Source organism: Lepidochelys kempii, chromosome 6 (assembly GCF_965140265.1).
Source record: "Lepidochelys kempii isolate rLepKem1 chromosome 6, rLepKem1.hap2, whole genome shotgun sequence".
Classification (NCBI taxonomy): Eukaryota; Metazoa; Chordata; order Testudines; family Cheloniidae; genus Lepidochelys; species Lepidochelys kempii.
This window is the reverse complement of record NC_133261.1, coordinates 104,050,158-104,073,728: the sequence shown is the minus strand read 5'-3', so window position 1 is coordinate 104,073,728 and position 23,571 is coordinate 104,050,158. Positions and strand designations below refer to the sequence as shown.

General features: G+C 43.8%; 1 protein-coding gene across 3 annotated transcripts in view; it reads right to left on the bottom strand.

Moving 5' to 3' along the window:
• The window catches only part of RIN3 (Ras and Rab interactor 3), a 111,420-nt gene that overhangs the window by 61,967 nt on the left and 25,882 nt on the right, over window positions 1-23,571 (bottom strand). For 2 of the 3 annotated variants that reach the window (XM_073349502.1, XM_073349503.1), the window contains exons 2-3: window positions 14,444-14,633; window positions 9,007-9,121 (exon numbers count right to left, since the gene is read on the bottom strand). In XM_073349502.1, the coding sequence (XP_073205603.1) occupies window positions 9,007-9,121; window positions 14,444-14,633 (305 nt within the window). Of the gene's footprint in view, window positions 1-9,006; window positions 9,122-12,570; window positions 12,914-14,443; window positions 14,634-23,571 lie in introns of those variants that run through there. The other variant, XM_073349504.1, reaches the window with a different exon arrangement.

The following is a 23,571-nucleotide window of genomic DNA, read 5'->3' as shown; positions in this document are numbered from 1 at the left end:
TTGTCCTACCCTCAGTGGACATAGAGAACAATTGATCCCCATCCTCTTTATAACAGCCCAACCACCACGTTACACGAACTTTGGAAGGAGGGTGGTTCGGTTTTATTCATTAGTGTGACTTCCAGGGGGTTGCTTAGGTGAGTAAGTATTACATAATGAGGACCACAGTTGTCGTTCAGACCACATTCAACAGGCTATCTGCATTATGTGTTTGGAGTTCTTCAGTGTGATTTTATGAGCTGAATACACATTTTAGGCTGGGTTATCTTTCCACTGGGCCCTACCTCTCTGTCTGGGGTTTCTCTTTTAAAGGGGCATCCTGGGTCAGTCATTAGCTGCTGGAGCTCTGCCCATGAGCAAATTTGGGGGCAGGAGAGGAAATACTTGGGGAACAGAACCTGATCAGAGGTACAGGGACTCTGTGCAGAAGATCTTTACCTCCAGGTGATCACTTGCCAGGATTTGTGGGTTGGCCCTGTGGTCTGTTCCAGAAAGGGGCAAACCCTGCATCCCAACAGAATGACAGGGGACAAACCTCCATCAAGAAAATTAAAACAACCTAGTGGAGATTCCCTACCCTGTACCCCCTCTCCCAAGGGTTTTATTGCAGTAGGGAGTGAGAGGGCCCAGTATTGTTTGTAAAAGCACTGTCCTTCTAAAGGTACTCGGGACACTGTAGAGAACATCCTCATCAGAGCAACGTGAAATACACATTATAGCAATAGTACAGAAAATAAACAACCAGGGAGGATCCAAATAAAAATAATGGAAGATTTAGGTGCATCTGTCTGAGTGTAGGAGAAGGTGTTAAAGAAAACACCTTTGGAAGAGAAAGATTTCACATCTGAGGAGGAAGCTGCTGATCTAGATTTCAAGGGGAGAGTGATATTCACAGCCTAAGGGACACCGCCACAAAGGCTCCAGCACCTGTCACTCTAAGCACCCGAGGGCAAGGTCCCTAGAGTGGATGGTGCAAGAGTGCAGATACCTTTGAAGACAAGACTCAGCAAGGAGTTCTCATTATATCCAAGACCAACTCAGTTAAAGCCTTTAGAAAAAGATCAACAGCATTTATTTAAAGTCAGTCTCAAGAATTCATGGCCAAACCTGCAACCCTCACTCCCATGAGTAGTCCTGAAGTCAGTGGGACTAACTACATGAGTCAGGGTTGCAGAATGAGGCCTAGGAACCTAGACTAATAAACCAAAACCCATGCTGAAGCCCTGATGCTCATAGTACTTTAAAAAGAAAAGGAGTACTTGTGGCACCTTAGAGACTAACCAATTTATTTGAGCTCTAAGGTGCCACAAGTACCCCTTTTCTTTTTGCAAATACAGACTAACACAGCTGTTACTCTGAAACCTGTCATAGTACTTTAACTTACCATATTTAGCTGTCTCATACTCTAAAAACCCCCTCAACACTGGTTTATTTGCCAGGTTAATTCTCTAATGATTTTATCAAAAATTATCTGTTCTTCCTTATTTTGTACATGAGGTGAATTACTTCTCTTATTTACCCCTTGCTCTGCGCATTTGGAAAGGACTCACATCCTCTCTTTTGTCAAGAGGAAGGGAAAACACAATTGTTATATGGTACACATTAAAAATACACATGTATTTGCAGAACTACAGAAAGAAACTAAGTTTGAATCAGACATTTTATGAAATTGGATTTTAGGAATGAAAATATTGACTAATTCATATAATTTCTCAGTATAAAGCAGGAAATGTAACATATATGGTGCTCGAGGAATGCTCTATGAAAGACATCTCCCTCTCTCAGTTTTAGAATCATACAGATTTATAGATGCTAATAAAGGGCCATAGATGGCATTCAAGAATATGCTATGAAACTAATTCTACTCAAGACTGAGGAATGGGAAGATCCTGGGAGCGTTGTTGGTACCCAGTTATCCAAATATCTCTTCCACTATGACCGTAGATCCAGAGAGCAGCTAGGAGTAACCATGATTAACACAAGAATTTGTGGGGGGGCGGGGGGCTGCTGAAAGGGTAAAGGAGGCTAAACGAGTCCTCAATTTAGGATGCTCAGAAAAACTAGAAAGGGACTTTTCAAAGTCAAAGGATTAGTGATGTTCTTGGAAACCCCCTGTGACGCTGGCAGACCAGGTGCCAGTTCTTGCCAAGGCAGAAGGTGTCAGCTTAGCACTGACAAATTCATAGCTGGAAACTAGACCAGCTCACCTGTACATTCATATTGTTCAAGATAGGTGTTAGACTTAGAAGAATGCGTTTAGTGTTTATACTCTACGGAATGCTGGTAAGATCTGCATGCATTAATTTCACTTGTAATGTCTGTATCGCATGCTAAAAGGTGATTTGTAAGTATTGCTTTATAATTGTAAAAATACCTGCTCTGAACCTGTGAACCCAGACAGGAGGAATGGTCCACTGCCCATCAAGGAGGGCTATCAAAACTAAATGGGCCATTGTGGAACATCACAATACAAAGACTTGGTTAAGGGCCCTCTCACACCCGTGAAGGTGCTACTTGCAAGAAAATCCATCCATCAGCTTGAATGCTGGAACAAGGGACAAACAGGGGCACAAGAAAATTTTCCTCTCTTTTTGCTGTTTGGATGCTCACAGGGCTGGAGCTAAGAAACTGAAGAGATCCCCTGGGTCAACCTGGGTTAGCCCTAAAAGACATTCAGAGCTGACAGATTACTACAATGCTATCATCTTTTAAAAGTATATATATATATTGTCCTCTTTAACCTGTAAAAAGAAAAGGAGTACTTATGGCACCATAGAGACTAACAAATTTATTTGAGCATAAGCTTTCTTGAGCTACAGCTCACTTCATCGGATGCATTCAGTGGAAAATACAGTGGGGAGATTTATATACACAGAGAAAATGAAACAATGGGTGTTACCACACACACTGTAGCGAAAGTGATCAGGTAAGGTGAGCTATTACCAGCAGGAGAGTGGGGGGCGGGGGAGGGGGGGAACCTTTTGTAGTGATAATCAAGATGGGCCATTTCCAGCAGTTGACAAGAACTTCTGAGGAAAAGCAGGGGGGGAGGGGGGCGAGGAATAAACATGGGGAAATAGTTTTACTTTGTGTAATGACCCATCCACTCCCAGTCTTTTGCGGATACAGTAAAGGATGTTGATCAGGTGGTTCCGCAGTTTCTTTGAGAATGTGTGGCACAAGCTATCAGCATAGTCTTTTTGCGGATACAGATTAACACAGCTGCTCCTCTGAAACCTGTCATTACGCAAGGCACTGAATTTAGCCGTATGGAGTGGAAATCTATCAACTGCATGAAAAAACTCATACAGATACAGACAGACATCATCTTCCTTTCCAAATGCAAACAGATGGACATTGTACCAAAAGGACTGAAGGTAAAAAATCCATTACAATCTACATACCACACAGACTATGCTGACAGCTTGTGCCACACGCTCTCAAAGAAACTGCGGAACCACCTGATCAACATCCTCTACAGCAAACAGGGAAAGATTAAGAATGAGCTCTCAAAACTGGATACTCTCATAAAAAAAACAACCTTCCACACAAACTTCCTCGTGGCTGGACTTTACAAAAACTAGACAAGTCATTTACAACACACACTTTGCTTCTCTACAAAAGAAACAGGACACTAAACTATCTAAACTACTACATGTCACAAGGGGCCACAACAGTGGTTCCCTTAACCCACCCAGCAATATTGTTAATCTATCCAACTATACTCTTAGCCCAGCAGAAGAGTCTGTCCTATCTCGGGGCCTCTCCTTCTGCCCCTCCAACCTCACGAACATGATACAGTTCTGTGGTGACCTAGAATCCTATTTTTGACGTCTCCGACTCAAGGAATATTTCCAACACACCTCTGAACAACATACTAACCCACAGAGACCTTCCTACCAAGACTACAAAAAGAAGGATTCTGGGTGGACTCCTGAAGGTCGAAACAACAGACTGGACTTCTACACAGAGTGCTTCTGCACTCTAAAGCAAACATGCATGGGCTGAAATTGTGGAAAAGCAGTATCACTTGCCCATAACCTCAGCCGTGCAGAACACAATGCCATCCACAGCCTCAGAAACAACTCTGACATCATGATCAAAAAGGCTGACAAAGGAGGTGCTGACGTCATCATGAATAGGTCGGAATATGAACAAGAGGCTGCTAGGTAGCTCTCCAACACCACTTTCTACAAGCCATTACCCTCTGATCCCACTGAGGGTTACCAAAAGAAACTACAGCATTTGCTCAAGAAACTCCCTGAAAAAGCACAAGAACAAATTCGCACAGACACACCCCAGAACCCCGACCAGGGGCATTCTATCTGCTACCCAAGATCCATAAAGCTGGAAATCCTGGACACCCCATCATCTCAGGCATTGGCACCCTGACAGCAGGATTGTTTGGCTATGTAGACTCCCTCTTCAGGCCCTATGCTACCAGCACTCCCAGCTATCTTTGAGACACCACTGACTTCCTGAGGAAACTACAGTCCATCGGTGATCTTCCTGAAAATACCACCTTAGCCACTATGGATGTAGATGCCCTCTACTCCAACATTCCACACAAAGATAGACTACAAGCCGTCAGGAACACTGTCCCCGATAATGTCACAGCAAAGCTGGTGGCTGAACTTTGTGACTTTGTCCTCACCCATAACTATTTCACATTTGGGGACACTCTATACCTTCAAGTCAGTGGCACTGCTATGGGTACCCGCATGGCCCCACAGTATGCCAACATTTTTATGGCTGACTTAGAACAACGCTTCCTCAGCTCTCGTCCCCTAATGCCCCTACTCTACTTGTGCTACATTGATGACATCTTCACCATCTGGACCCATGGAAAAGAAACCCTTGAGGAATTCCACCAGGATTTCAACAATTTCCATCCCACCATCAACCTCAGCCTGGACCAGTCCACATAGGAGATCCACTTCCTGGACACTACGATGATAATAAGCGATGGTCACATAAACACCACCCTATACCGGAAACCTACTGACCGCTATGCCTACCTACATGCCTCCAGCTTCCATCCAGGACACACCACACGATCCATTGTCTCCAGCCAAGCTCTATGATACAACCACATTTGCTCCAACCCCTCATACAGAGACAAACACCTACAAGATCTCTATCAAGTGTTCTTACAACTACAATACCCACCTGCTGAAGTGAAGAAACAGATTGACAGAGCCAGAAGAGTACCCAGAAGTCACCTACTACAGGACAGGCCCAACAAAGAAAATAACAGAACGTCACTAGCTGTCACCTTCAGCCCCCAACTAAAACCTCTCCAATGCATCATCAAGGATCTACAACCTATCCTGAAGGACAACCCATCACTCTCACAGATCTTGGGAGACAGGCCAGTCCTTGCTTACAGATGGCCCCCCAACCTGAAGCAAATACTCACCAGCAACCACACACCACACAACAGAACCACTAACCCAGGAACCTATCCTTGCAACAAAGCCCGTTGCCAACTGTGTCCACATATCTATTCAGGGGACACCATCATAGGGCCTAATCACATCAGCCACACTGTCAGAGGCTCATTCACCTGCACACCTGCTAAAGAGTTTGCTTTAGTCTGTTGCTGTCAAACTTGCTAAGTATGAAGAACTGACAAGGTATCTGGGACACATCACTGACAGAACTCAGGGCTAAAAATAATGTGAAGAACCATGAGAGGAATCTGAATTCTGCATGACTATGTGGTGCCATTTCTCATACTCCTGAAAGGGAACTAAGTTTTAATTCTACCGCTCCATGAATTGTGCCACTTCTATAAATATGATGTGTATTTATTAATTTTTTGCTGTAAATGACAGGAAGCTTATTTCTGTATGCACCCCAGACTATACGTGTGTAATACATGAATTATAAACTGGGAGGTAATAATTTGGAGAAATGCTACACTAAATCCTTCATTTTGTTGGTGTTCCTGGGGCCAAATCCTCAGCTGGAGTAAATCAATAGAACAATGGAGTGACAGAGAATTACGCCAGCTGAGAATAGGGCCCATAGTTCTATTGATAGTTCCCTAAGATAGCAAATTTTAAAAAATAGTTAAGGCATTATATTGTGATTTTAAATAAGAGTATTTCATTTTACCTTTATTCACAGAAGCCAGAGGTTTTATAGTGCAGAGTACAAGCTAAATAAGTGCAGCATCTGGATCTGATGTTGTGATAATGCCAGTGTTCAAGAATGCAACTTGCTAACAGCTCCAAAGAATAACTGCTAGTATAAAAAAACAATAGCTCCCCAAGCAAAATCTAAATGATACATGAACTTACAATAGAGAACAGATCTTTTTTCTTCAGATCCTGCAGTTATCCCTTAAAGTTCCCATATTATTTTCTTTATGAATAATGCATAGATGTTGCTATAGATAGTTTAACAATTCTTAACTTGTTCAAGGTGATTTAACACCCTCTGTGCTGTGATATACCATTATGCACACACATATTCAAGACTGGAAGACAGACATTATCAAAACCGAGTTACTGGGTTCAATACAGGACTAACAATGAAATTCTCTGGCCTGTGATATACAGGAAATCAGACTAGATGATCTAAAGGTCCCTTCTGGCCTTAAACTCTATGATTCCATTAATCTAGGAATATTCCTGTGCCCTCGCTGTTTGATAATCCAGACAGTCAAACAAATATATGATAATAAATGTGAGGGAAAAGAAACAGCTTGTAATGCTGGGTTATAAATTAATATTAAGCTTTTCAGGATGAATCGAAGAGTAAAATGCAATCCCCATTCCAGCTGGTTATGTAGTGGAGTTGGGTATACTGTTGTAACCCCCCTGCCAATAGCATCAGCAGCGGCAAAGGCCAGGTCTTTATTTTACAGACCTCCCCAAATCCACCCCTCCCGTAACCTGGGAACCTATAACCAATCTGGGCACCTTTGCAAAGCTGTACCCATGGCATGAGCACAGAGGTTTAAACAAACGAACTATATGGTAGGGGTGGGGAGGAAGGCCAGGTTGAATGGGGACAAATATTTACAATTTACCACCACCATTTACCTCAGGGGGCATAAGTCCCAGTCCCAAGCAATTGGACCCTGACTGGCTGATGCAGTTTGTTCCATCTCCCAGCCTCCCACTCACAGTTCATAGGTCCCCAACTTCCTCACTCACTGTTTGTGGTTCCAAGAGGCCGGGAAAATCAGGCTCCCTGTTTCATAGACTGCTCTGGGGCTCTGCCACCTGTCCTGCTATATTGATGTCTGCAGCTAGGACTGAGGGGCCACACCAGAGTCACTAGGTTGGCATTGCTCTGAATTCCTCTGCTCCCAGGGTAGTGCATGCTGCTGCTCTGTCCGCTGCTCCCCCATTAGAAGCTGTGGCCTGTGGCGAGCCCAACTACTGCTTTGCTCTGCCTGAGGCTCAGGTGATCTAACTGCTGCTGGGCTCTCACTTCTGCTTGCCATTGGCTAGAAAACTGGAACTTCTGGTGAGCTTGGCTTTAAAAAGGCAACTAAAGCTCTTAGCTCAGATTTTCAAATACAAGGGGATCAATGGTCTTAAAAACTCATCCAAGTCCCTACCACCCAGAGAGAAATTCCTAGCAACTAGCCAGCAATGCACCATTTCTCTCTCCTTGCCCTCTGGCTCTGTCCAGGGCCTCTTACCCAATCAGGGTGACCCCATGCCCAGCCATTGTCCAGGCTTTGCCTGGTGAGTTCCCAACAGGATAATCTCAAAAATATGCGCCCCAAGAACAAAACTTTGTCAAATTATACCCCAGTGTCCCCAAACTACCCACAGTTAATATGTAAATGAGGTACTGCCTCACTCAGTTGGCTCCCCTAGCTCTCCAGTAGATGCCATCAGAGAGCTTACTCAGTTAGCTCCATTCTCATGTAGGCTTGAGGCCACAGGGCTTACACTGTGGAACCGAATGTGTGAACGTTCATCATTTTAATAAAAAAATCTGAACTTTCTTTCATGGACCCTTCTTCTCTGAATAGCTTATCAAATAAATTATTTGCAAACATCTTTTGGAAAGCAAAAATGTCTTGTAATACAGGTGTGAATTTCAGTGCTTAATTTATAAAGAGGGAAGTGCCATGGCACACAAAATGGCATCCTTCACACAATGTAACCTCGCATTCACTGTACGTGTGAGGTCACACTGCAGGGAGGATGACATTTTGTTCTACAAATTGGCATCCTCTGCATAGTGTGACTTTGCACACACCGTACACGCAAGATCATGCCTTGCACCACTGACAGAAGAAGTGCCCAGGCTGTGGCCCAGCATGAAAAGAGGTACCAGGGCTGAGCCAAGGCACAAATTAAGCTCTGGTGGCTTTGTGCTCACCCAAAAGTCTGTACCAGACATGTGCCTTTTGGAGTTTCTTTGATTTCCCCTTTCTTGCTTATAAAAGGTTCAGTCATCCAATCAGGGAACAGAAACAACACTATGCTCTTTTGGGGACCAATCGTGTACTGTGAATATTGAAGAGCTATAGACACAGTCAAAACAAACAATTCAGGAACAACCAATAGGTAAAAATATTTGTACAAAGTGTTTGAATAAGAAATGAATAAAGAATAAATTAGCAAAAATCAAAGTCTGTTGGCAGCTAATTCAAGAGCAGAAATAAAGAATAAATTAATCAAATAGATTGAGATTGATTCTCCATTGCCTTCCACATTCTGTCACTACTCACACTTGTGTAAATGCTTCCATTCTCATTTGCCTGAATAAAATGCTACTCTTCTAACATGATAGCATTTTACACTACCCTGTGCGCAGGTACAAATGATGACAAAAGGTACAGATCAGTGGAGAATTGGGCCAATTGGTCACAATGAATCTGAACAAATTTTCCTGGAGGAGTCAAGATCTACCGTTCCTCCAACTGTGGCAGGATCTTTTTCATTGCAAGCACATTTGTGTACATACCTTGCAGTCAAGAGTCAAGCCCATCTGATGGTCAGAGCAAGAGATAGAAGTCTTGAGAAAACTTACGTGACTTTTCTTCTTTAATGTTGTACTCCTGCACATCAGAAGCCGCATTCTGGGCTGGGAAGTGGACCAAGAGTACCATGTTGTTCATGTTACCATCTCTCCTAACTAGGAATATCTAAAGCAGAGGAAAAGAAGTAGAAGCTTGTGAACTTAACGTTAAATATCTGAGAACGAGACTCTTTCCAGTAACCAGAGAAAGGTCATTTTCAATTCACGTCTAACACATTTCATTCTAGTTTCACTCCAGTATGTCAAATCTTCCATGACAAAGATAACTACTGCTAAGGGATATTTTCTCTGGGTGAAATTCAGTGCTGCAGTAGGGACTAGCAGAATCCCAATGCACCACTGATATCCTACTTAACCTGAAGATAAAGCTGCACAACTTCACACAATTTGCCAAATGACAACCCCTGATGCAACTGCCCTAAGCGATGGTGAATTTGCCCCAGTACATCCTCACTCGAGTTTCTAGCATGAGTATAGAATAGGGGCCCCCCTAGACATTTATAGAAAAAAGGATTAAAATAGCCATAAGTTGATTTTATAGCAAATGACTAACTTTTGGTCCTGAGTGGCTCAAAGCAGTGGGCATGTTGGACTAGCACAGGAGCAAGTTTAATCAAGAAGAGAAAGGGCTTTCTGGCTGAGTCAGTACCTTCTTTGTGCAGCGTAAGCACTGTGTGCATTCCTCAGTTTGTTTCTAATCCGACTTCAATGTCAAACATGTATTTAACTTGTACAGTAACTCCTCGCTTAATGTTGTAGTTATGTTCCTGAAAAATGCGACTTTAAGCGAAACGATGTTAAGCGAATCCAATTTCCCCATAAGAATTAATGTAAATGGAGGGGGTTAGGTTCTAGGGACATTTTTCTCACCAGACAAAACACACTCACACTCTCGAGAGAAAGAGAGAAAAAAAGTTTTAAACACACAATTTAATACTGGTACACAGTGATGATGATTGTGAAGCTTGGTTGAGGTGGTAGAGTCAGAGAGTGGAATATTTCCCAGGAAATGCCTTAGTGCTGAATGATGAACTAGCATTCAGCTGAGCCCTCAAGGGTTAACACATTGTTGTTAATGTAGCCTCACACTCTACAAGGCAACATAAACGGAGGGAGGGGAGGCAGCATGGCAGACAGAGACAAAGGCACACCCTGTGTGTGAGAGAGAGAGAGAGATGCACATTGCCCCTTTAAATACGCTGACGTCACTCTAAGTACATTGCCTTTTTAAGTAGATCAGCAAGTTGAGACAGCAGCTGCTGCTAGCAAGCTGTCTCTGTCCTGAGCCCTATCATGTCCCCTGTCCCCACCCCCGCTCTATAGGGATGGGGTAAGCGGAGGGCAGGAGCAGGGGGGAAGGGGGACACCGTGACATCAGCACCCCTCTCCCCCACCCCGAACAGCAAGCAGGAGGCTCCCAGGAGCAGCTCCAATGCAGAGAGCAGGAGCAGCACATGGCAGTGGCAGGAGGGACAGCTGAAGTGCCGGCAATGGATAGCCTGGGGCGGATGCCGCACAGGGAACTCAGGGGAGCTGATGGTGGGCTGCCGGTCCACCTAGTTCCAAGCCCCCATCAGCTAGCTGCAACAGGCTGCTCTTCCTGCAAGCAGTGGACAAAGCAGGTGGCTGCCAAACAACGTTATACGGGAGCATTGCACAACTGTAAACGAGCATGTTCCCTAATTGATCAGTAACGTAGCAACGAAATAACGTTAACCGGGATGACTTTAAGTGAGGAGTTACTGTAGCTTGAAATCCTATGAGCAAAGACTCTGTCATCACCTCTTCCTTAAAGCAGCTTTAGGTAAGACAGAGTCAAGGTATTTATAAAAGTGATTTCAAAGACTTAGCTAATTCTGGGACCACGGTATTAACATTCTAGAGGAGAAGTGTGATTCTAGAAAACGATTAAATAATTGCAGTGAACTGAAACTACACCAGGAAAGCTTTGATTTCTCGGGAAGAGGAACTGAGAGGAGTTTGTCTAGAAGCCAAGTCACAATGCACTACACTGCCATAGGGGGAACTGACGTAGGTTCTGAGCTCGGCAGGTTACGAGCATTGCTAATGCACAAACTCTCAGGGGTCCTAGGGTTGGGAGCATCTCATGTCACATTCAAGCAACCACTCTGGCCACAGCCTAAAGCAGTTTTGCTAAGACAGTGAGTGAGTGTCCTTGGGCGTATCTTGTGTGGCTCTCCATTCAGTTCAATACAACAAAGAGCCTGGTAAGGTCTTCTGCTCTCTGATGTGAAATTCAGTCCTTCAGCACTTCATATTTGAAGTGGATCAGACTCAAAGGGCAGCTTGACCCCATGCCATGGTGATGAGCAGGATATAAATGATTAGCTAGGTGGACAGGCAGGTGTTAGAGATGGTTGTGAGCACCTTGCACCTTCCCATGTACAGGGAGGGAGGTAAATCATTTAATCTCTTTGTGCCTCAGCTCCCCCAACTGATAACTCTAACCTACTTCACTGGGCTGTTGTGAGAATTAATGTATGTTTGACCCCCGAGATCACTGAGTTACCGATTAACACTTGATCCATTTTGGTTCAAATTCAGATTAACAAGGTGAGAAGTGAAACCTGGAAACTGGTCTGTTCTCTTTTCTAATCAGGAAGACTTGTTGCCATGGTTCCAAAGGTTATATTTGGGCCACGTTTGTAGAAATGGGGCCTTAGCTGCACAGGCTTCCTAAGCTTGCAGCTAACTAGTTCCCAATTTGCAGGATGGGAGCCTATTGTGTAAATAAGTCTTTCCAGATTGTGCCTCTGGGGTGTTGGAGAGCTGCTCCATCCTAAAATGAGCTTCAGGAGCAGGCAGAGCATGCGCCACCCCAGCTCTCTGACATTAAACTAGTGTATGTCCACTGCACCCTCTTCTGCAGGATACAGCATCAGCACATGCTCCCCTCTGCGGCTGGCCAGCTGTTCTCCCCTGGGAGGCACCCCTCTGGGCTGGCTCCTCTCCTGGCTACCTATTGCAGAGGGGAAGGGATCATGCCTGTGGAAGAGGTGGGGTGGGGGAGCAGAGACATGATTTGCCCCTGAATGTCCTTCAGAGACACTGCCCATCCCTGGATGTCTTGGAGAGCTTTAAAGATGTTAACGTTATGGCAGCTGGATGCCATTGTGAGAACCAGCAAATGGCAGAGGAGACATTGGTTTCTAACTTGCCACGAGCTAGATTTCATCCCTGAACGCTGACTCAGAGAATGAAAAGGCAACATCCACTGCCACCCTCACAATGAGAGCACGTGAATTGCCTGGGCACTCTGCAGTCCACACAATCTATTCCCACCTTTCCTTCAGCTAAAGGTGGTCTGTTCATTTCCACAGGAACTGGTGTAAACACCCACTACAGCTTCTATTGCTAGCAAGAAATTAAAGGAGGAAAAGGGGGAGGCAAGCTCTTAGCCAGACTGCCCTTTTCTAATGTTCTATCCAGGGAGGCCACATGAGCCTGAGGGAGAACTCCCCAGCTAGCGCGCCAACCCCCCTCCACCCAAAAGCATCAGGATTTCCAGACCTTTTCTTCAGGGTTCAGTGTTACCTCTCTAAATTAAAACCATGCAGCACAGGTTCATCATATAGACCAGGTCCTTTCCTCAGGGCCAGGGACTCCTCCAGGTCTTACTCTTCAGGCCCCCTGCCTGGGAGCTAAGGAGAGCCTATCTCGTCCCTTTGTTGAAGTTTTCCTCCAGCTGACTGGCTCCCAGACTTCTTAGCCTGCTACCTGCAACCTTGCACTCTCTGGCCATCGTCCCACAAGTTAAGGGGAACCTCTCTACTCCTTTCCTCATGCCCCTCAACTCAAGCTGCCCTTATATATATCTCAGCAGGCCTGGGTCTGAGTCATCTAGTTTCTACCATGTGTCCCTGGGACTTACTCCCTTCATCTGGGGAGATGGGCTTGTACAGGCTTTAGTCTAACCCAGATACAGCCTTTACTGTAAAAACCTTCCTTATCACAAACACCAGGCTCTCATTTTTATTTTTTTTTTGACCAGGTCTCCTCATACATCAGGACTTAAATTAAAAAAAAACCAAAAAACAAAACCCGCAACACCCCAGCAACATTTCAAGGCTCATGACACGATAAGACCGAACAGACTCTCTCAGATAAACCCAATTCTGCTATGCTTACTCATACTGAGTAGTCACACTGAGCTTAGTGACACTACTCAGATGACAATATACAACTAAACGTAAGTACAGGCAGCAGGCCTGGGCTCACTCTGTGGCATCTGTGCTCACCTAACCCCTTCCTGGGATTTGGCTTTATTGGTAAGCTAAAGAACAATGAAACCATAAAACAGTCTAAAATTTCTCCTTCAGCTTGGCTGTGCTTCAGGTTTCCCTGCCGCAGCATCTCTACCCCTAATCCTAGCCTCATTCCAGATCAGTTTTCATTTAGTCATTTTAGTCTCTTTGGTTTGCACAGGGTTGTTACCTTCCCTTAGAACACCAGCCAGTGAATGAAGAGAAGTGGGAACAGGCCATTTTTTAGTAGAGGGAAAAACTGGGCTTATCCACCCTACTTCCTCCTAATCACCTCCCAATACTTTATGACATATAAAGAATTCCTGAGAGTTATTCCCCCACAGACTAAACAATGCAAAAAGCATTTTATATCTTGCTTTGTTTACATTAGAAATTCAGTTCTTGTCTACTTTGGGAGCTTCTCTGGATAACCGGAGAGGTACTGTAATGACATCACAGTACCAAGGACATGAAATCTGAGCAACTGTATCAAAACTTTTTAAAACACAACATGTTTTGTTTGTTGTTTTTGTCATCCCTTCTCTATCACAAACACCTGGCACGCGCTTGGGAAAAAAAATTTCTTTCCAAACCCCATCTCTTGTCAATAAAAGGCTGAAAGAACTGCCACTAGTTCTCATGTCCTCTTACAGGGAAGACAATTTTGATGTTGCTGGTTTTCCTAAGGTACAAAAATCAACAAGCAAAACTGACACCCCAAAGAAGCAAACTAGGGATATGAACACACTTTTGTTGTTGTTCACCTTTAAGATTTCACTTTTTAAGGAAGCTACAAGTCAGAGATATTGGAAAAATACTGCATCAGACTACAGAGAGTATATGGAGATATCTGAAAGCACAACAGAGCAGGGCTATGAAACAAATAGGAAAACTATTCCCAGACACCAACTGCTAAGTAAATCAAAGGTATAAGCCTTCTCTTTCACACACACCACCACTCTAGAGAGAATGGAAATGTCTATCCCATGAACATAAGACTAGCCAACAAAGACCAGAAACTGCTAAATACGTTTGCTTTCACTTTTGGGGGGGGCGGGGGAAGGGAACAACCACCAAAACCATACCACAGCTATCCATCTCCCCTGAGGACCAGGAAATGGGCTTGTCTGAGCTGAAATTGTTTTGGACTAATGTAGACTTACCCCTGCTGCTTCTTTGCTGAGTATCTCTCCAGCCCTGTCCTGATTCATGCTCAGCTGAAGCCAGACTGGGCATGTTTTGATGAGTTTATCAAGAACACAGATGCCAGGCACTGGAAGGCAGTTTTGCAGAGTGATGGACTGAGATGGCCGTGTCTCATCATCATCTTCTTTACCAGGATCTGTGGCAGGACTGAAACAACACAAGAAAACCCCTTTAAGGAGAAGTGAAGAGCGACCATTTGTCATGAAGAAGTGTAAATACACACACACCACACTACTTGACTGGCATCAAACTAGAGATATTATTATTTTTATTTAACAGTTCCATTGTGTGCCTACAAGTCAAAGCCCTATTGTGCTAGGCACTGGCACAAACATAGAGGAAATGACAGTTCCTGCCTGAAATAAGGTTAGCTTGAGCTATAAATTCACCTCTGGGGTTCCAGCCATGTCAGACATTGCTGGTCATTCTGCTCTGGGGGCTGGTGGTATTTGGACCTACCTCTCTCCTATCCTCCCAGGGCTGGCACCTACAGAACAGGGTGGAGGCACATTGTCAGTGGCTGGGGGGAAGCTAGCACTGTCCTATGCTGTACCTCTGTGGATCAAAAAGATTTCAGCCTCCAGGGGCCCAGTTCGCTACCTGAAGGATCTGAGTGACTGCCCTTGACTTTAAAACAAGGTATTTATCCTCTGCACTGGAAGAGTAGGAGCCCCGCGGCTATCAAATCACCTTTCAGGAATGCCAACTACACTTCACTATACCATATTTTTAAAGAGAGCAAGGGACCCTGACAGCTCATGCCACCAGACTGCCTCAGGGTCAGCCTGCATCTGTAACCTTCCCAGGATTTCTGGAATCATACAGTAGCTTTAATGATTAGCCTGAGTATGCCACAGGAAGCACCCAACCCAAGCCCAGCTAAAGGAGTACATCACATGTAAGACATAGTGAGTTAGAAAAGGTCTGATTTTAGCTGGGAAGCCTTGGTTCTGTACCTAAGGTCCTCTCAGATACTCAAACTAAGCAAAAATTGAGACTCTGTAACACTGAGATTTCCCCCGGTCATAAATATAAAGGGAAGGGTAACCACTTTTCTGTATACAGTGCTATGAAATCCCTCCTGGCCCGAGGAAAAACCCTTTCACGTGTAAAGAATTAAGAAGCTATGGTAACCTAGCTGGCACCTGACCCAAAATGACCAATAAGAGGACAAGATACTTTCAAATCTGGAGGGTGGGGACAAAGGGTTGGTCTGTCTGTGTGATGCTTTTGCTGGGAACAGATCAGGAATGCACCCTACAACTCCTGTAAAGTTAGTAAGTAATCTAGCTAGAAATGCATAGATTTCCTTTTGTTTAATGGCTGGTAAAATAAGCTGTGCTGGATGGAATGTATATTCTTGGTTTTGTGTCTTTTTGTAACTTAAGGTTTTGCCTAGAGGGATTCTCTATGTTTTGAATCAGATTACCCTGTAAGGTATTTACCATCCTGATTTTACAGAGGTGATTCTTTTACCTTTTCTTTAATCAAAATTCTTCTTTTAAGAACCTGATTGATTTTTCATTCTTTGTAAGATCCCAGGGTTTGGGTCTGTGTTCACCTGTACAAGTTGGTGAGGATTCTTATCAAGCCTTCCCCAGGAAAGGGGGTATAGGCCTTGGGAAGATGTCTCCAATGGGGTCTTTCCCTGTTTTGTTTAAAACGCTTGGTGGTGGCAGCATACGGTTCAAGGACAAGGCAAAGTTTGTACCTTGGGGAAGTTTTTAACCTAAGCTGGTAAGAATAAGTTTAGGGGGGGTCTTTCATGCAGGTCCCCACATCTGTACCCTACAGTTCAGAGCAGGGAAGGAAACTTGACACCCCCCTTCTAGGATTACATTTCTCTGCTGATGCTAGGAGCAAGTGGGACAGTATTTGCGAAGTTTGACATTTGAAATCCCACCCCTGCACACACTGGTGACAGGGTTCAGTGAGCACACACCACAGCCACAGGGTAGCCTGGGTAGGAGTGTGTGGGGTGGGGTGGTCCCCACCTTTGGTTAAAACCATGGCAACAAACATCCTGAGAGAAGGAGGTGGTGTGCTTAGGAGCTCAGGCCCTTTGAGGAGCTGGGCCTCGGTGCTTTTTGTGCAGAGTTTAATTTACATCAGCATAAAGGTGTGTGTTCACTTACAGAGCTTCCTCACCAAGAGTGAACTGAAGGGAAAAAAAAAAAAAAAGTCAATCCTCAAAAGCCTGCTCATTGAGCTAGGGTGGGCGAGCTCAGATTAGCAGAGAGTGCAGGACTGGACCCAAAGAGCACGAGCGGAACTCCTCTCTCACGTGCTACTAAACCAGAGCTGAAGTGAGCGGATGCAATGTGTATGTGTGAACACGAGAGGGAGCTCAGGGACTAGAAAGACAAGGGGCCTAATTCTTCCCTCCTTTGTGTGACAACTACAATCTTAACCAACATTGAGGATGTAACTAGGAAACTCCAGAGCTTTAAAAATAAATAAATACCCTCTCTTCCCCCCCACACCCATACCCCTATAAGTAGTTACAGCTTGAGCAGAAGAGACTCACACCCCCCAAATTTGGCACTGAGGGTGGTGGCGGTGTAATGCACACTGAGCAGTGAACTCCACTTGCACCTTGTTTGGTCATTTGCACCTGGGTAAAGGAAATGTAACGTATTACCCAATGGAAATTCTTCACTCCAGTACACCAATAGTGACATCTCACACCCAGTCTGCACTGGTGTAAAGACTACGGAAGGTGCACGGCAGGGAAGAGCCAGGCTCAAGATGTTTGCAGCTCTTGCATTGATATCAGAAGACACTGGAAAGGGAACTTTTGTAAAGTGAGAAAGTAAAGGCGGAAACTGTGTCAGTCCTCAGTTTTATAATAGTGACCTCCACAATGTTCACCCTTGTGGAGACTGCTGAGAAGTGGGGGAATGCAGTGTGAGAGGCAGTGCCGGGAAGAGGGTGCAATCGGCTACTTCACCTTAGCTTTCATTTTATTTCTGGCTGCTTATTTTTAGCCCGATAGAAACCTTTAGAATAGTGAAGTGGATGCATTGTTAAAGACGAGGGATAGGTGTTCTTTTAGGCCCTGATCCTAAATAGGGGGCTGGAAGGAGGAGGAAGAGAGAAAGGTTACTCCTATTTGCTATTATCTTACTGCAGTCAGATTACCACCCTGAAGCAAAGGTTGATCCCGGCCCCTGGCCCCAATCCAGCAAAGCATTTACACACATGCTCAACTTTGAAGTAAATGAGACTACTCATGTGCTTAAAGTTAAACACATGCTTAAGTGCTTTGCTGGATCAGAGCCTGTATTCATAGGCAGTGTTGTCTAAAGGATAGAGTCCTGGACTGGGACTCAGAAGACCTGGCTTCAAATCCTCGCTCTATCACTGGCCTTCTGATGATCTTGGGTAGGTCACCTCACCTCTGTGCCTCAGTTTCCCTATTTATAATGACACTAACCTCCTTTGTAAATCACTTTGAGACCTACTGGTGAAAAGCGCTATTTAAGCGCTAGGTTTGATCATCACTCTCACCATTGGCCCCTCTATATTTGTTTATTTTTAAAAGATCACTTTTTCTTTTGGTAAAAACAAGCACATGATTCTTGGAAATGTCTATTTCTTTTAGTGTCAATTTCATCCTTTTGATTTGAGAGCTGAAATTAATCTGGCTCTATTTTTCTCTTGGTTTGGTATTACTTAAGAAAAAAGCAAAATACAGCTCTTAGTATCTAGGGCACATTGTAAAGTAGATCAAATTTCAGACCTGAACTAGTTGAATGTCTCCTGTCAAAGGCACTAAGTCAATGCAGCACACTTGGCTGCCCACTTTAAGTTTTGTCAAAGCAACCTTTTACAAAGCCTAAACATTGCTCCATAGTGGTAGTGCAGGAGAACCCGATATTGATCAGTCCATTTTCATTATCCAAGCAGAGAGAAAAACACAAGACAAAGAGCACAGATAGAGACAAGTGAAAGACTTACAAATTTTCATATAAAATTATTTGTCACACAGGTGAGGAAATTTCTTTTTAAAACTACAGCAGATGATGCTTAATCAGACAGCATCCTTTAAACAGAAGTACAAAGGATCCATTAAAATAAAAATGAATTAAAGCCGTGGCAAAATACAATTAATCTTATATTTCCTCCCCTCCTTTTTTTTTCTTTGCAACAATTACTATCAAAATATCCCCATGTTAATTTAGTCTTGAAGATACCAGCCAAGGAAACACATGGGAGATGATGATAATTAGTGGAAGAAGGGAAGTCAGAAGAAGCAAAATATGTGGATTAAAAATCAGACAAACAAGCCTGGAATCCTGAACCCTGACAATAAAAAGTGAAAACTGACGTGAAAAGAGGGACAATGTTCATTGTTATGTGTTGTGGAAGGGATGGATTTTCAAAGATATTCAGGGGCATAAAGATTCAGATTGGCACCTACTGGGATTTTCAAGTGTCTGCCTCCTTAGGTGCTAAATCCCCTTGAAAATCTGGCCCATTGCTCTCCAAGGCCTCTTTCTGGCCTTGCAAAAAACAGATGGATAGCCACAATACCCCAGTCCTTTAATATGTAGCATGCAGGCAGTCTGCTTCTATGCCTTGCAGGTCCACGGACTTCAGTGGAGCTCCTTGCAGCTGTGTTAACCCACCCCATAAACTACACACTGCAGGATCAGGGCCTGATTTAATGATCAGTGGTGTATATATACAGGTGTGGGTAAGTATGAAGCAGCATATAGCAGGGACTGGTGTTTTTATATCTAGTGTTCATGAGTAGTGATCCAGTATAGCACACATGTTAATGACATCCAGAGAAGTTACCAAACTGGGAGAAAATGCAAATACCAGAAGGGCCAAGAGACAAATACAAAGCAGCCTGGAGTCAGAGATTAGAAACAGGCAGAATTCATTGTGGAAGAATGCAGCTTAACACATGGAAACTGAAAGCAGTTTAATGAGAGAGGAGAATGTGGAAAACAGCACTGCTGAGAGAAACCTGATGGCAAGAGTGAACTGCAAATTAGACATGAGCTTGCAATGCACTAGGACACCAGAAAAAGATAAATGCAATTTGTAGCTGCATATGCAGAGAGTCATCACGTTGTGGGATAGGAACTGGGCAGGTAACAGTCTCGCTCTGTACAGTTCCAATACAATTCAATTGGGAATATTGCACCTTATTACCAGAGAGGTGATGTCAAATTGGAGGGAGATCTGAGAAGAACAGAACAGATTAGGGACCTGAAGGGGTTGATTGATGAGTAAAAATAAAAGAGCTAAACATGCATAGCTTGGCTCAGTTACAGCCAATCTACAGGGCGGCAGTGAAAGGATATGGGCGCTGGAGTAAGAAGGATGATTTAGGGTGGTACAAGAAGGTGCAAAGAGGAGCAAGTAATAGGGGAAATTAAGAAAGGGACATAAGGGAAACTTCCTGCCTGTGAGATCTATTGGACTGTGGAATAACCTCCCCAGGGAAGGCACTAGGAGCCCCATTGCTTGAGCCCCTGAAATCTACACATTTTAAATTCTAGAAAGCACTGTAGAGTCAATTGACATAGGGCTGGAGTGGGTGACATAACAGTTCTTTTCCAGCTCTAATTGCTGGGACCCCCATGCCATGCTAGTCAATACGGTACACAATAGCAACACTTGACTTCTCTGTGTGCAGCAGTCACGAGACCTAGATGCCGGGCAGTGGAAGGGCTTAACCCAGCCATTTAACAGTAGACTCCACAGGTAACTGCACGGACCAGGGCGAGGAAAAAGCAGGGAACAGCTTCAGAATTCCCTTTGTTCTGCCAAGTGTAAGGAGCCATACAGCCTGGCACACTTGCTTGCTCAGTCCTCACACACAGCTGATGATTTTTATCCACAGCCTTTCTGAAGTGACCCCTGCATCTTGGCAGAGATTTGTTTGGGCCAACAGGGACCTTTTGTTCTTTGCAATGTAAATGAGAAAAGCCAGCCCCGGAGCTGCCTGAACCACATCTCTGTATTGAGTTCTTACTGCAAATCAGGATTAAATCCCCTCACACTCTCTGCTGAGTTGAATTCAAGCAGCTTGCTAGGAACATGTACAGTGCATGTTCATTGGCAACACGGATTATTTAATTGTATAATAATTATACTAAAACACCATGCCTTCTTTGGCAGGATTGCATGGTAGCTCTGTTGGAAATATCATGAGACAAAGCAAATTACCATGCTAACAGTGTAATAAATACGTCACCACCATAACTCATTTCTTTGCCATTAAGGAGCCAAATTTACAACCTATACAACCCCACTGAAGTCAAAGGCATTGACAAGGGCTGTGAGCCTGTCAGCCCAGTGCAGACTTGGGTTCTGGTCTTCAGCTGTGTAAAAATAATGCAAACTCATGGCTGTCTAGGACTTTATGGGTGTCACTTGTAATATACACCAAGACCAGCTGGAGCAGAGAAAGAGAGTGTATGTTGTCTGTGCTTCTGCAACCAGACCTTTACCACTTGATCTGAATGAGAACCTGTCAGTGGTTAGCTGTATATAGGTCCATGACACATAACTGAGCTATTCCAATTCCAGCCAGAAGAGGGCAGTAGTATACACTCACACTAACCAGTTAACTACAGCACTAAATGAACTTCAGTTTTGTTCATTAGCCAGCATCAGTTATATTGAGAAGACTCATCAGATCTTAAGAATGGACACAAGTAAAAAAAAAAATCCTATATTGTATTTTGTCAGTTTGTCTTGATTTTGGATTTTTGAAATAAGCTGTTTGTCAGAATTGGTTAACTGATTTGTTCCTTTTATTATAAATTATTGCATCTACATTTCTCTTGGATCTTACATTAAATTATATCTAGAGAGAAACAAGAGTTTTGCTATCCTTTCCTTGTCCTAGAGGAAAATTATGCTCAGACAGATTTAGAATTGGTGTAAGAGGAGGCAGTCTATAGCTCTCACAACATTGGCCAGCCAGCATGCTACTGAGAAAGACAGAGGCAACAGCTGTCAAACACCACTTGTAAGGATGAGAACAACAGATTAACCTTTGAACCAAAAGCATCAAATACCAGGAGACTGAAATTGAGGATAAGCCAGCTTGTGGCGGAAGCACATAAATCTGGGTGAGATCGTCAAACGCTGTAATATCTTCAAGGAGTATCAGATCCAACACAGAGAAAAAGCTAAGACCTTATGGAGCTGATGCTACAGCACTGTTGGAACTAGATGGAGAATGATGGTAATTACAAACCTAGAGAGAGCCCAGTTGTAAGCAGGGGGCTGAGTGGGGATGACACAAGGAGGGCGCTTTATCTGTAACCCATGCAAAGGCTGGCAGAGAATGAGAAAGTATACATTTGTGGCATGCCTCACAGCCGACCACGTTAAAACAAATTTGAGTTCAGACCTTTACCTTGACTATCATAGAAGCTAACTACTGCACCACGTTTCTTTATAGCCAGCTTCATGTCACATGAATGATAGTCAGTAAATGGAGTTGTGCAAATAACTGATTTTTTTGCTTTGTTTGTTCAGACAATTCTGAAAAGCTAAAAAAAATTCTGTGGGGTTGACCCAAAAAAAAAAAAAATTTAAGAACTTGTTTGACAAATTTAAAAGTAAAAGATTTGGGTCAAATGAAACTTTTCATCCGTGTAAAAATGAAGTGTCTCTTATTCAATTTTCACAAAATTGGAGGAAATTTCAAAATGAAAAGTAGTAGTTTTGAATCCAAAAATTGATTCATTTAATTTAGAAAGTGTCAAAACAAAATGTTTTGGACGTCTTTTTTTTGTGGCATTTTAACATGAACAATTCAGCAAAATCAACTCAATTGCAAGAAATGTTATGGTGACACCAAAACTGCATTTTTTTTGGCCAAAACATTTCTCCTAGCTTGAATTGTAAATTCCAATCCTAGTCCTCAAAATAATAATTGTTCAGGATTGTGGTAAAGTATAGTAGAAGAGGTGACAGGCTAGGGTTACATTAGATGGGCCCTGTCACAGGGCTCATTACTTATACTGGGGTGGCACCCCCTTTAGGCATTCTGAGCGGGGGGCCGCGCACAGGGTGATGTCCTCCAAATTCTTTCTGCTCAAGCGGCATCCGGCACTCCTCACACCCACTGCCCTAACCCTGTCACTCCTGCAGTGACTCAGGCAGTCTTTTAGTTCACTGTCCATGCAGTACCACTCCGCAGTGGTTGGTAGGGGAACCCAGACCCACCCTCTGCTCTGAGTTCCAGCCCAGGGTTTTTAACAAGCAGTCAAGGTCTGCAGCTTCCCTGGCCTTACTGCTTTCACCCCTGGATTAGTTCCTACCTTGCTTCCATTCATTCTAGTCACACCCAGCTGTCCTAGGCCTACTAGGTCTCAGGATTGCTAATCCTCCTTCCCTCAGGAGGGAGGAAAGGAATGACTGCCACTCTCCATGCTGCAGCTGTTGCCAGTCTCTTGGCTTTATGTAAGCCCCGCCTGTACCCTCACATGTGAATTTGCTTCCAATTAGTGGCCTCCTCCTAGCCTAAATCTCTCCCCTGGATTGGGCCCATCTGGCCCTAATTCAGCTTTCTCAGATCCAATGTGGGGAGTACACTCCATCACAGACCCATACTGCAAAGTGTGGATCTGGATCCAAACTTCCTCAAAAGGTTGAGGGTGTTTGGATCTGCAAGTTGGTTCAGCCTATTATAGAAATAAGGGCAAATTGCAAAGTTTAGATCTAGATCCAAACTTTCCCTAGTTTGCAGCTAATGGATCCAGCGTTCGGAGTAAAGCATGGCTGCCCTTATAGGATTAACAGCCCTAGGGTGCTCTGCACCACTTGAATCTCTCCACACAGGTCTATAAATACCTACACAGGGAACACAATTTTGATAACAGAACTTTTCAGTCTAGCAGACAAAGGTATAAGATGATCTACTGGCTGGAAGTTGAAACTAGACAAATTTACAGTAGAACAGTAAGGGTAAATAACCCTTGGGACAATTTACCAAGTGCCATGCTGGATTCCCTGGAGATTTTTAAAACAAGATTTAGGAAAAAATCCAAAAATATGGGCTAGTTGAAATAGGAATTAAGGGAAATCCTGTGGACTGTATAATACAAGG